Consider the following 14,464-nt stretch of genomic DNA (forward strand, 5'->3'; position numbering starts at 1 on the left):
CTGCTCAGCTCTCCGGTCAGGACACGCCCCCTATTTATCACTTTTTAATGGGCACATTTCTTGAGGTTCAAGTTTGGAAGGGCCCATGGAGAACCAAAAAGGAGTCTTCCTCTGCTACTACATCAAGCATAGGTGAATATAGGTCTCAAAAATAGTCAACAAACAAAATGGATAGTGGAGTTAGCTCTAGAGATTACAGGAAGTGTCTTAATCTAGTTCTAATGATGACAGGGATGGTACACTTTAGCCACCATGACCATCTGCCACCCAGACCGGTTTCACCAATAATAGTATTTATGCAACATTTAATCATAGTGTATTTTATTTCAGTCTATAAGAAAAGACTCTGGCAATTGTTTATTTTAAACAACAGCTCTGTTTGTTGTCATCAATAGGAGAACAGAGGGAGCAGTATAGAAATAGAAAGATTGGAGTTCTACTTGGTATATGTCTTCTACCAGACTTGCTGGCGACAATATTGTCACCTCACATGATAGCTTTGGAATATTTCCCAGAGCAGGAGGTGGTTGTCATTTTTCCCCAATGTCCATGGAGACCATTTTATGGGTAGAAATTGGCAGGTATTATCTAATACAGAGTGCTGGGGCAAGAAAGGTGAGTGTCTAGCAGGATCCAGATAGGAGCATGCTCTGAAAGTTTTATATTCACAATATTGGAGTGGGATAACAGAGTGGGAGAAGGGTGGGGACCAAAAGCCCATGTTGCATCTAAAATAAAACGCATTGACAAGTAGTACATAGTAAACGTCTTTTTTCAGTCACACAGTAAATGCCAACCATATCATTATTCTGAACATCAATGTTCTGAAACAAAGAGGGGGGGGGGTCTGTCTTTTGTAGGGTCAACAGTGAAGTAAAAGTCCAATCACAGTGAACAGTAAAGTAAAAAACTAACAAGATCGCGAATGTAAAGAGGAAACACGTTTGTCGTGAAAATGGTAAAGTTGGCATACATAGATGCATATATGTTCAATATGAAGTTTCTCTGATTGAAAATAGTTATGACCAAAAGGAGATATCATCCTTTTTAGTCTTCGGCTGCATATATGCCAATGGTCATATACACTCTGCACATTGCTCTCATTTATTATTCGACTCCAGATTTATTCTTCTTGGAAAAATGTCATTCTGTGGCCTATATTTAATATTTTTGGATAAACTTTTCTGTTAGAAAAACTAACTTCAAATTATCTCCTAGAATTCTGTAGATAAAGCATTTGAAAAGTTTTTCTAACAGATTGTGATCAATTGAAAAGTTTTTTTCAAAAGTTAACTCAAGGCCTATATTTGAGAAATTTGAAGTATTTCAATATCTTTTAAAAGTTACATCACAATAACCTTTCTAAAACACATTTCGTGTTTGCTTCGCAAAATATTTTAAAAGCTTAAAGCATCTAAACCGAATACAGTTACCATTATCACAAGGCATATATTCTCTATTTTGAGTACACAATCAGAAGAAAGCTTGTAACATACATGTGGCAGTAGGTGTAGTAAGGCATCACCGCAGAGAGTCCCCACAGCCAAGGCCACAAAAAACCTGAGAAGATAGCGGAATACGTGGCGTTTTAGAAGTGGAACAAGAGCAATGGCCAGGAGAGAAGGGGCACTGACCACCGTGACTGCAAGTGTCCCCCAACCCAACACTGAAAGACAGGAATTGGAAAGATCAATAACTCAAATTACAAATTATTATTATTATTTACATAGCACCAATATATTATTGAATTATATTATCAGCATGCTCATATAATTTAAATGTTTATATTTTTTCAGACTATAGAGTGACTGCTTACAAATTGCATAAAGTGATACTGTGACGATACAGACTGATATCATCCGTGGGTACTTCTGTTGTAGAATTATTAGGCCCCTTATAAACTATAACCATTACTGGGCCCCTTTAATACTATATTCTCATATTCAGTTCTCAGGCCTCATAGTTTAAACCTTACAAGATTGCTTTGTTTGTAGAAATAGCATGTCAGCAGGAAATGCTAGAATCTTGATTAAATGAAACACTGTAGCAGATAGTCTTAATAGAATGTATAATTGCTAAAAAGGCCTTGAGGATACTAACCTTGAACGACTAACGTACCAGCTACTCATTATGGATAGCTGCCTAAGCCCCCCTCCCATCGAGTAAGCTCCCTCGTGCCCAGCAAAATGGAGCCGAAACCTGTAGGAGCTCGTCATGACGTCAGCTATGACATAAAGATGTAACACCCAACAAGGAGGGCATTTGACTAACCACTTTGCACTTGAGCCAATTGACAATGTTTATTTGCCTATATCTTGATTTCTTTCAATGATGTAATTTTGCCTTTAAAAGGGTCTGCGAGCCCGCTTTTTAACAGATGCCAATAAATTTTCTCGAAGTTCTTTTAACCTGAACTCCGTGTGTCAGTGTGAATTTACTTCTGCGTATAAGCAATTTAAACATCTCTAATTTGGTCAGGAACAGATAGTCATTCAAACTTATTGGTTTACCTAAAAGATTCCCTTATCACTTCCATTAACTTGCACAGCTGATCACTATACTAAGTCCTATGACCTGGGCTTGGAGTCTCTTTACCCACCAGCACTCACATTAAAGCAGATCTTGGATACTTACAGCAAGGAAAGAGACAACCAGCTTCTATCTTGGTACAAACTGCATCAACCTTTAGTTTCAAACAGCTTTAGGATATACAAACTACATTTCCCCTCTGCATCCTGTGCCATGTGACACACCAAAGTCTCTTGTCACATTTCTACCCCCCCGGGTCACAGGCTGCAGGAGTACAGGGCTATTGAGTCTGTACATTTTTACTTGGGTGAAGTTAAAGCTCCTATGGTTTGTTATTGATTGTAGACACAGTTTTCAGGTTTTCCTTCTGATCTTATCGAATTTCATTTAGCTCATGTCGATGGTGTTAAAAACCCATTCAGTAACTTTCTTTAGCTTGGCTGATGCATTCTGTGATTCCTCCATCAGGCGCATGTTGTCTTCTCGCAAAAGTTGTATTTCTGCTTGGAGACTGGCTCTTTCCAAATCCTTTCCCAGAGTGGGAGTGCCCCTTTGTGTATGGTGGGTTGAGTGGAAGGGTTCACTACCAATGCATCATTGGCTCGGACGGCGGCTGCCCTGTGGTAGCATTGCTGGACAGTGCTGCCCTGTGGTAGCATTGCTGGAATGACTGGGGCAGGGCACCTTCTGCGTCTCCTTGGTCACTGGTGAAGTGGCTGAGTAGTAGCTGTGGCTGAAGGGGTATGCAGTCTGGGAGGAAGTTATTTGCTTTAGCCAATTGAGCCCAGGTTACGACCTGGACTAAGTAGCTCTCCATGCGCCCCAGGTCGTTCCCCAATAATACATCCACAGTAAGGCCTGGCAACACTCCCACCTGGATTCCACAGTTTGAGCAGGGGCTGCTACTGCCGTCCACGGCATCGGCACAAACACAGGTGCTGTAGGATTCTGTCCCGGAAGAGCAATGCTGGGGAGTCCAAGAGTCTCACGGAAGTGCTGGGCTAATTCGCGGCTGTAGCCGCTGTAGTGGGCTTCTGGTCCTGGGTCCACTGTCGCACCTCCACTGGCAAGAGGTGGAAAAATTGCTCCAGCAGCACAATCTGCTTACAGCCCTCCTGGGAGTGCACCTTACTCCCGGTCCACCATCCCTCAACGGCATGTGTCAACCTCCAGACACACTCTGGGTAGGTGCCTTCTGGAGTCTGCTGGATCTCCCAGAACTTTACCCGTACCAGTACCAGTCTAGCACAGCTCACTTCACGACCTGGCAGTCCTCCCATTACTCTCTTGGAATTGCTCTGCAGGCCTCCAGGGCTTATCCCATCAGACTTCCATCCTGTACTTGCACCCAGTCATCTGGCGGCAAGCAATTGAGCTCACATTGCCGCTCAAAGTCCTGCAGGAACCCATCTATATCATCCTTCTTATCATCAAACATAGAAAATCTGTGCACTGATACTTTCAGATGGGGACTCCCTGTTTGGCTACATGGGGAGACCATGGCTGCGGTCACATTTACCTGGTAATCATGATCCTCGCGAGCTAGGTCCTCTATTAATATTTAGCGAATACACTCTTTCATTTCATAATTCTTTCATTCCCTTTTTTCTTCTGATCCTTTGATATTTTTGCTACAACTATCTAGGTGTCTCTGTAACATTAATTTCACAGGGTGTCACATCATAATAATTCTATCTCCAGTTTGGTTGATTTCTCTGTGTTTTCACAATCTCCTTACCAATAACTATTGAAATCACATTCCTTGGCGTACTGATAGCCACATTAAAAAGGTTGATGTTTCAATCAGATTCAAGCAACCCCCCTTTTTTTTTGTTTATCTCTTTTTATTGAAATTTAGTTTTTTCATACCCTTGCGGGTCAAGAATATTTGAAATGTACATCAAACATAATCATTAAAACATAGTATGGCATGAACAATAGCATGTAAACGAAATCATGTACTAGAGAATGTGGGCCTGCAATGGTATGTTATCGTGAGTGTGTGAATTGCCTCGGGAGAATGGGCGAGTAACCATAATATGTGTGTAGTAACCCTCTCGGGTTCTGAGTTATGGCCTTCTATGTGTACCCAGGGCCCTGGGAGCCTGGGGGGGGGGGGGTACGTAGGTTTGGAGCGGTCGCTCCCTCTTGCCAGTGGGGGGAATGGGGTGGGCTAGGAGTGGCTCAAGGCCAGCAGATTGTGTGTAGTTATAGCTGTGCAACGTAGAACATGTGTGGTAAAGTCTCTATGGTTGGAATCAGGCCTCAGGAGTAGGTCGCTTGTCAATGGCCTGGTTGGGTGCGGGTATGCCCAAAGCGTGGCAGAATGTCGGGAACTCCTCAAGTGTGGAGATTTTGTGAACAGTTCCGTGTCTAGTGACCACCAGGAATCTGGGTGACCTCCAATGGTATTCTATCCCCGCTTCTCTGAGGGGGCTGGTGACTTGGTTCAGCAATCTGCGCCATTGTAGCGTGGCTCTGGTGAGGTCTTGGTAGATGTTAAGCTGTGCGCCTTCAAATGTGAGTGGCGTCTTGCCCCGGAGAGCAGTCATCAGGATTCTTTTGTCTTGGGAGGTAGCACAGCGGACAATCACGTCTCGGGCCAAGTTTGGGGCTGTCCTGCCCGAAGGTGGCAGGCGGTATATCCCATCCGTATTAAATTTCTTGGCCTGTGTAGGTGGCAGGATGGCGGCCACGAGGCGTCTCAGGTAGTGAGGTAACTCGTCTGAGGAGACGTCGTCTGGTACCCCTCTTATTTTTCTATGTGGTTTCGCCTTGTCCTGTCGTCGAGGGTGATATAGTGGAGGTAGAGTGCTTGCTGTTGATTCTGGAGCGCCAGTACTGTGTCCTGCAAGGTGGTTAGTCCCTGTTTGATGTCAGTAACATTGTTCTCTGTGGTCTGAACCCTGACAGCTATAGCCTGCACGTCTGACTTAATGGCTTCTATGCTGGTCGCCAAGAGGTTTTTGATTTCCCCTATTAGGTGTTGGAAGTCCCGCTGGGTGACTGGGGCAGACCCATCAGTGGTTCCCCCTGGTGTAGGTACCAGGTACCATGTGTGCTGGGACCCCTATGTGTACCTTAATGGTGTCCTGCTCCGCTGTTCCCGCCATTGTGGCTGGCGGCCTGTGTTGTTGCAGCATGGTGCTGATATCCCTGGACCCTGAGGCAGTCTCCGGTGGGTCAACCCCCCTTTTTAATACCGGCAAGATCTAACATCAGGTTCCCCTCTGATGAGCTGACAAGCGAAACGCGCGTCAGGGGCATTTTCGTTCCCACTAGCATTATACCAACGATCTACATCCAGCTACAGAGAACATTCTTTTATTACACCATTTGGTATTATTACTTTAATGTTATACAATCATTGTTATTAGTTATATAGAGGGAGGTGGTAACCTTTTTCTAGATAGGACAGGGTCAGGGCACCCTGAGCTGACATAAATGCATCAAATGATGCACCTACTCCACGCTTTCTAAGGACTGTCCCCCAGTGGTGTATCCTGGTTTTGTGCTGCCCTAGGCAGGACAAAACTCAGGCGCCCCCCTCCCGCCCGCGCCACCCCCATCCAACCCTTCCCCCCGCCCGCACCACCCCCACCCTTCCCCCGCCCCGCCTTCTAAATACACACACACACATTCACTTACAGATACGCATACACTAGCTAACAGAAACACACACTCGCTAACAGAAACACACACTCTCTAACAGACACACACTCACTAGCAGATACACACACACTCATACTAACAGACACACACGCACTAACAGACACACACTAACAGACATACATACACACACACACACACACTAACAGACACACACACAATAACAGACAGACATACACACACTAACAGACAGACATACACACACACATACTCACTCACTCACATATTTAACACTTTTTTTTTTTTTTTAATTTACCCCCCCAGCCTCCTTACCTTTGGGAATGCTGGGGGGGTCCTATTTCTCCCTGGTGGTCCAGTGGCTGCTGGGCGGCGCTGGCGGGCGGGCGGCCGGCGAGGGAGCTCTTCCTCTGAGCTGTCTGCTCAGCTCCCTCGCGCGCCGCACAGTGAGGCTGGGAGGCGGAGCCGGAATATGACGTCATATTCCGGCTCCCAGCCTCACTGTGCGGCGCGCGAGGGAGCTGAGCAGACAGCTCAGAGGAAGAGCTCCCTCGCCAGCCGCTCGCCCGCCCGCCTGCCCTGCCCAGCAGACCGACCGCCCACCCAGACGGCATGTCAGTTAGCCGCAAGGCTAACAAGGCATTTGCCCTGGGCGTTTGGGGGCGGCTTTTTTGCCGCCCCCTGGAAAATGCCGCCCAAGGCAAATGCCTTGTTTGCCTCGCGGCTAATACGCCCCTGCTGTCCCCTAGCACTGACATGTCCACTTTTCTTCTTATCGTCTTACTAGCAGGCAGAAGTTCCTGGTATATAGTCTGGGACAGAGAAAAGGTGTATGTAGTGAGTGTAGAAGAAAGGGGACATGCCACAGTGTTAGAGAGACCAAAGTCTGCATTACCTTAAACATTTTATTGTCAGCCAGTCCACACAAGTTTTGTTCCCATGCATCCCTCTTAAGCTTCCAAACTTAAAGGGACACTATAGTCACCAGAACAACTACAGCTTATTGTATTTGTTCTGCTAAGTAGAATCATTCCCTTCAGGCTTTTTGCAGTAAACACTGTCTTTTCAGAGAACATAACTCCGATGGCCACTCCTTAGATGGCTGCTAGAAGTGCTTCCTGGGGCAGTACTGCCTAGTGTGCAGCACTGCCATACAGTGTTTTCACCCTCTGCATGCAGACACTGAACTTTCCTCATAGAGAAGCTTTGAATCAATTTATCTTTATGCAGAGATGCTGATTGGCCAGGCCTATGTTTGACTAGTGCTGGCTCTGCCCCTGATCTGCCTAGTTGACAGTCTCAGCCAATCCTATGGGGAAGCATTGTCATTTGCTCAGACCACCACTTCTGATGATGTCAGCGGACAGAGTCAGTTTAGAGGCGGAGCCTGTAGCTGCAGACTTGAATACAAGTAAGATTTTACTATATTTAGGGAGGCAAGAGGGTGGTTTTAACATAATAGGGTCAGAAATACATGATTGTGTTCTTGACCCTATATTGTTCCTTTAGGCAAGAGTATGCTAAGAGTAGTTAGGGTTGCCACCTTTTTTGGAAAAAAAATACCAGCCTTAATCATTTGTATAATTAGTTATGCGTGACATCATATGATGTAAATCACAAGGAGTGACATAAGAGAAAATTCTGTAAAAATCACGAACAAACTACTTACAGTTTGATTCTGCTGTATAGATGGATTGCTCCCAGTGTCTCCCTGTCTCCCAGTGTCTCAGTCTCGCAAGTCACCCAGTCTCTCAGTGTCCCCATGTCTCAGTGTGTCCCCATGTCACTAGGATACTAGGGCACACAGTGAGACATGGGTACACTGAGACACTTGGGGACACTGGGATACATGGGGCACTGGGAGACTAGGGGAAACTGGGAGCCATGGGGACACTGAGACACTAGGGACACTGACTGGGGGATATGGGGACACTGTGTCCCTAGTTTCTCAGTGTCCCAATGTCTCCCAATGTCCCCATGTCTCACAGTGTCCCCATGTTTTCCAGTGTCCCCAAGTGTCTCAGTGTCCCCAGGTTTCGTGGTATCCCCTAGTGTCTGTGTCCCCATGTGTCCCCTAGTTTCTCAGTGTCCCCTTGTGTCCCCTAGTGTCTCAGTGTCCCCATGTCTACCTGCTGTCTTTCCCCCCCATCCCTCACTTACCTGAGCTGTAGAACTGAACTCTCTGTGCTGTGTAGCTGTTCCCACACAGATCAGTGAGTAGTAGAGAAAGGCAGGGAGGTATATGCGGTTACTTCCTATCCCTGCCTCACTCCACACACAGTGACCCCGACTGGCCGGTGCTGGTATTGCAGTGTAATCTCCGTTTATCCTGAGAAAAATACCTGCATTTGTTTTGCCGGTATTACTGCAATACTGGCACTGCCAAGCAGCCTCAAATACCGGCTGGGCCAGTAAAATACCAGTCAGGTGTCAAACCTAAGAGTAGTGTGTACTTTTTTTTTTTTAAATGGGCCTATTCCATGGGCCTGGGCCTGGGCCTGGAGCTGCAGCTCCATCAGCCCCTATGTTAATCCGGCCCTGAGTATGCCCTTAGTTGGCCAGCCTGCATGACTGGCAAGCAGCCTGACGTGCATTCATGCCAGGCTGTCCTTCAAATTGTTTGAGCAGGCATGCTCCTTTTTAGGTATGTTTGCCCCTTTCAGCAGTTCTGGTTACGTGATTCGCGTCAGTGGCCCACCCTTTTACCCCGCCCATTGACTTCCTGCTTCACTGGACACTGCTGTTAGGGGGTATGGATTTACTTGAAAGGTGAATGCATGAGATTAGCATAAAGTATGTGTTTTCTCATAGCTGCATCCTATGAGTTTCCCTCCAGCACCATCTTCATCGGATACATGATGCTTGGGAGGTGGGACTGTTTTAGTGTTTTTGGTCGATAATATTTTGTAATTAGGCCCATCATAATGGTAAGCACCTGGTACACTGGGCTCTTAATCTGGCCCTGGACATCCAAACTCCTACCACCATGACCACTTCCAATCACTGCAGTGGTCATGGTGGTTGGAATAATCCTTTAAAGTGACACTCAACTGACCAAATACAATATGATTTAAATATATATATATATATATATATATATATATATCTTATTTAGTAGATATTTTCAGTAGCATTTCATAATGCATTTTTTCCCATTATGGGCATTAAAATGTATGTGGGTGTCTTTCATGTATATTTTATTATAGTAAAATAGTTTAAATACCTTGCAGCAGTGATTGCTGGGAGTTTATACGTGATGTTTGCAATTCATCGTTATGTTGAATGCACACCCGGCTATCAATCTGGTAGAGCAGAGCCGGACAAAGCAGACTGAAGTGTTTAGGAGTAATTTCTGAAACCCATTCAAGCCCAAAATTCAGCAAGAGTTGAGTCACATTAAGACACTGTAGGGGTGGATATAAAACCCAATAATTATCAGTGCAACATTTGATCAAAATCTAACTTTCAATAATAATATTAACATTCTAACATTTTGTGATTTATGCACAGAACTAAAAGTTATATTGCGTAGGAAAGCAAGTAACATAATATTGGTAAAGAAAAACAGTCAGATACCTCAAACTAAATTATATTCTCTGAAATTCACCAAAAACTGAGAACACACACTGCTCAGCTTCAAAATCACAGAGTTATACATTCATTGTAAATCTGATTAAAGATCTGAGTTAAACGTCAGATGAAACAGAGGACGCTGGTTACCAGAGCCGCCATCAGAAATTTTGGGGCCCCTGACAAAGCACACGGTCTGTGTGTTGTACTAGTGAATGCAGAGTGTGTGCTGGGGTAGTGTATGCAGAGTGTGTGTTTTGTATTAGTGTATGCAGAGTGTGTGTTTTGTATTAGTGTATGCAGTGTGTGTGTTACATTAGTGTATGCAGTGTGTGTGTTGCATTAGTGTATGCAGTGTGTGTGTTGCATTAGTGTATGCAGTGTGTGTGTTGCATTAGTGTATGCAGTGTGTGTGTTGCATTAGTGTATGCAGTGTGTGTTGCATTAGTGTATGCAGTGTGTGTGTTGTATTAGTGTATGTAGTGTGTGTGTGTGTGTTGTAATAGTGTATGCAGTGTGTGTGTGTTGTATTAGTGTATGCAGTGTGTGTGTGTTGTATTAGTGTATGCAGTGTGTGTGTGTTGTATTAGTGTATGTAGTGTGTGTGTTGTGTTAATGTATGTAGTGTGTGTGTGTTGTGTTAGTGTACGCAGTGTGTGTGTTGTGTTAGTGTACGCAGTGTGTGTGTTGTGTTAGTGTATGCAGTGTGTGTGTTGTGTTAGTGTACGCAGTGTGTGTGTTGTGTTAGTGTACGCAGTGTGTGTGTTGTGTTAGTGTACGCAGTGTGTGTGTTGTGTTAGTGTACGCAGTGTGTGTGTTGTGTTAGTGTACGTAGTGTGTGTGTTGTGTTAGTGTACGTAGTGTGTGTTGTGTTAGTGTACGTAGTGTGTGTTGTGTTAGTGTACGTAGTGTGTGTTGTGTTAGTGTACGTAGTGTGTGTGTTGTGTTAGTGTACGTAGTGTGTGTTGTGTTAGTGTACGTAGTGTGTGTTGTGTTAGTGTACGTAGTGTGTGTGTTGTGTTAGTGTACGTAGTGTGTGTGTTGTGTTAGTGTACGTAGTGTGTGTGTTGTGTTAGTGTATGTAGTGTGTGTGTAAATGTGCAATCTGGGGGTGGGGGAGGGGAAGGGGAAATTTTCACATACATTTTCTATTAAATTAATTAAATGTTATTCCCCCTCCTTGCTTCTTACCTGTGTCCAGGGAGGGGGGAGATTCCATTCCCTGGTGGTCCGTGGCATGGGGGGGCCCCCCGGCTCCCAGTTACCGCAGAGGGGGCCCAGCACACTGCTTCTACTCTTCTCTTCTTCTCTCTTCTAATAACTCTCACGAGACCCGCGTGCTGCGCGGAGCGTTGCCATGGTAACCCGTGGCAACGGTCAGAAGGCCGCGGGTCTCGCAAGAGTTATTAGAAGAGAGAAGAAGAGAAGAGTAGACGCAGTGTGCTCGGCCCCCTCTGCGGTAACAGGGAGCCAGGGGGCGCGGCTGCACACATAGATAGCGATATTCGCTATCTATGTGTGCAGAGAGGGAAAGTGGACCCGTGACAACCGTCATGGTTGTCACCCCCTGATGGCGGCCCTGCTGGTTACTCTAAAACCAACAGGGTTATTCATTGAAGTCCGAAAAGCCCCATACCAAACGGGTCAAACCATTGGCTGCTGTACAGTGCCATTCACACTGAAACTGTGGACTTTTTTCACAGTGACTAACAATATATGGATTTTGCAAAGCAGACTCTGAATGAGCCTGAATTTTGTCCAGAAAGCTACCGGACAGCTCAAATACAGACCTGGATTGTTAAAAGCCGAATTTGGATGCTTAAAATCAAGGCCTGGATTTTTAAAATCCAGACTATTGGCCTACAGGCAGTGCTAGGTTTTTTTTTTCTTTTTTTTTTTCAAACTCTCTACAGTTAATCATGTGATGGCTGGTCAGCATTTGCTAGTCAGCTGACACACTAAAAAGTAAAAAAAAAAAAAAAGCTATTTTTTTACAAATAGTTGATTAATATGTCACTAGAGTGGTCCCTTTCACCTCTAAAATAACAGTGGAGAACTGGGACAGGTCCCCCATGTGCACTCACATATGGGCTTTGGGAGAGGTCTTAAAATGCAAATTAGACAGCAGGTGCAGGCTCTGTAAGAAAAATGGGACATACTAATGTCTTCCCAGGACCATAGGGGGCTATTTAATAATCATTGAGGGACATGTTATGTCATGGGCCTTGGGTGGGCATTATGAAATGGGATCAGGGTGGGGGACATACCCTTGTCAAGCACCCACAATTCCCCCTGTCACACACCCGGTGGCTAGGAGTCCCCAATCCACCCTCCAATAAGAACAAATAGATACAGATATCACATAAATGCCAATTAGCACTTAAAATTCACTCACCCCTATCTAAAAGCACTGGAAGTATCCTATATTGTATCATGAGCCCGAATCCGCAATGTATATCCATGACTGATAGAACTCTACCACTATATTAGTCTTGGTCACCTGTTTTGTATGGAGTATGTGTGTGTGCGCATGTAGGGGAGTATTTCTATGTCTGAATGCAGTAGTGTACTTGTGTGTAGTATTTACGTTTGATTGCTTGGGTGTGTTTGGATGTAGTGTTGGCTTTTATATGTGGGTGTACATTTGCATGTAGTATTGGTTTTTGAATAATGAGTTGTGTTTGTATACAATTCTGGCATTTTAATACAGGGGTGTGTTTGTGTGTAGTGTTGGCATTTGATTGCTGAGATATCTGCACAAACACATATACACTGCCACATACATACATACTTACACAGATCAACATACACATTGACATACACACACTAAGATACTTATACGCAAACTGACACACACATGTACAATTTTAGCTTTCTTGGGGTCCTGCAGCTGACCGAGTCTGATGGGAGTGTAGAGTGGGAGCAGGCTCTCTGTCTGTACCTCGTCTCTGCCTCCGCCTGTGGGCTCTCTATTTAGCTGGGAGGAAGTGACCTGCACTAACTCCCCTATCAGATCATGCAACAATCAGCTATTCATCAGAGAAACAAATTATGGCATATGCTCCATTCCATTGAAAATAATGAAGGCATGTTGGTTACTTTTGAGTCTGGATTCAGATCGTGGTAGATGATAAGTCTCAGAAATTGCAGCAAACAAAGAAAAAGACACAAGGTACAATTAAAGTCAATTGTCTTCATAGAACTTAAGGATAAACCTGCTCTATCGATGCATTTCAAGTCAAAACAAAAAGGTTGTACCTGCCTCAAACTGGAGCAGTGCTGCCCTATACTGAGGAATCCTTCAAACATCTTTACAAAGAGGTGATGACCTTACATTTTCATGTTGATGGCTGTAATTGGTGTGATGACGTTGCAATAGGTGCTCCAGAATATACTGTGGAGGCCATTGGTTTTCTCCTTTGGTGCCTTTGATCCCATCTTGCAGTTTGACATTCCTGGGCTCAGGCTTTGCCGTCACTGGCTGCCCAGTTTCCACCAAAGGAACAATATCAGAACCATCTTCAATTCTAATCTCCCAAGAAAGGAACAGAAACAGGAAATGGTTAAATGTATTGTGATTGAACACACCACATGTTACATCAAATATCAGAGTAATAATAATAACAAAGTATTTAACCAGGAGAGGTACATTCAGATTACTCTGGTTTTCAAGGGCGTCCTGGGGATGTTACCGTAGCCCAACATCCAGGGGTTGTTACTATTACCCAATTTAATGGTACTCATTTTATCTACCATGGAAGGATGAAGGGCTGAGTCAACCTTATTGGGCAAATTGTGTGTAATTCTGATCAATGTTAATCCATTAATGCTGGAATTTCAAGTACTCCTCTGTCTGCTGATTGTCACATTGTTTTCATGCAGACCATTACTCCAGGACTCAACAAATCCCAGGCAGCAGGTCACCATTTACCTAAAGTGGCCGGCTGGGCAAACAATGGAGCCGGCTGCCTGCCTGCTCAGGAAGCTGTGTAGCCAGCTGCCCGTGGGAGCATGGAGGAGGCCGGCTCAGGAAGCTGTATAGGAGGTATGGAGGCAGAAGGCTGGGGCAGTGCGCGAGGGAGCATTGTAGCCGGCCGCCCTGCGAGGTATGGAGGAAACTGTGTAGCCAGCCACCAGCGGGAGCATAGAGGCATCCACTTCAGGGAGCTTTGTAGCCGCCCGCCTGCCAGCCTGCGGGAGGTATGGAGGCGGCAGGCTGGGGCAGCGTGCGAGGGAGCAGTCTTCCTGCAGCTCCTTTCTGCTCCCTCGTGCTGTGTAATGATGCCCGGACCCAGAATATGACATCATTCTGGCCCCGGCATCACTGCAGACAGTGCGAGGGAGCAGAGAGGAGCTGCAGGAAGATCACTGCTCCCTCGCACCCAGGAATAGCAGCCCCACTGGACCCCAAGGAAAGTCCTCTCAGGTCCGTCTCCCAATGGTAGGGAGGATGGGTGGATTAGAATTAAAAATTAAAATTTGTGAGTGTTAGAGAAAGTGTTTCTGTGTGTATGTATGTCTGTGTGTGTGTGTGTGTGTGTGTATGTCTGTGTGTGTCTCTGTCAATGAGTCTGGATATTACGCATGTTCTCTATGGGCAACAATTAGTGCCTCCATGCAGAGCACTGACACAGGACTCTAGTGGCTGTCTGAGTGACTGTCACTAGAGGTCTTAGTAGGCAGCAATGTAAACGCTGCCTTTTCTCGGAAAAGGCAGCGTTTACATTGAAAAGGCTAC

At 45.2% G+C, this 14,464-nt stretch overlaps 1 protein-coding gene across 2 annotated transcripts in view; it reads right to left on the reverse strand.

Annotated features, from left to right (window-relative positions):
• The window catches only part of SLC39A5 (solute carrier family 39 member 5), a 61,031-nt gene that overhangs the window by 32,903 nt on the left and 13,664 nt on the right, over positions 1-14,464 (reverse strand). For both annotated transcript variants that reach the window (XM_063426363.1, XM_063426372.1), the window contains exons 4-6: positions 13,061-13,253; positions 9,380-9,560; positions 1,497-1,666 (exon numbers count right to left, since the gene is read on the reverse strand). In XM_063426363.1, coding sequence (XP_063282433.1) covers positions 1,497-1,666; positions 9,380-9,560; positions 13,061-13,253 — 544 coding nt within the window. The remainder of the gene's footprint in view (positions 1-1,496; positions 1,667-9,379; positions 9,561-13,060; positions 13,254-14,464) is intronic.

Source organism: Pelobates fuscus, chromosome 1, assembly GCF_036172605.1.
Source record: "Pelobates fuscus isolate aPelFus1 chromosome 1, aPelFus1.pri, whole genome shotgun sequence".
Classification (NCBI taxonomy): Eukaryota; Metazoa; Chordata; class Amphibia; order Anura; family Pelobatidae; genus Pelobates; species Pelobates fuscus.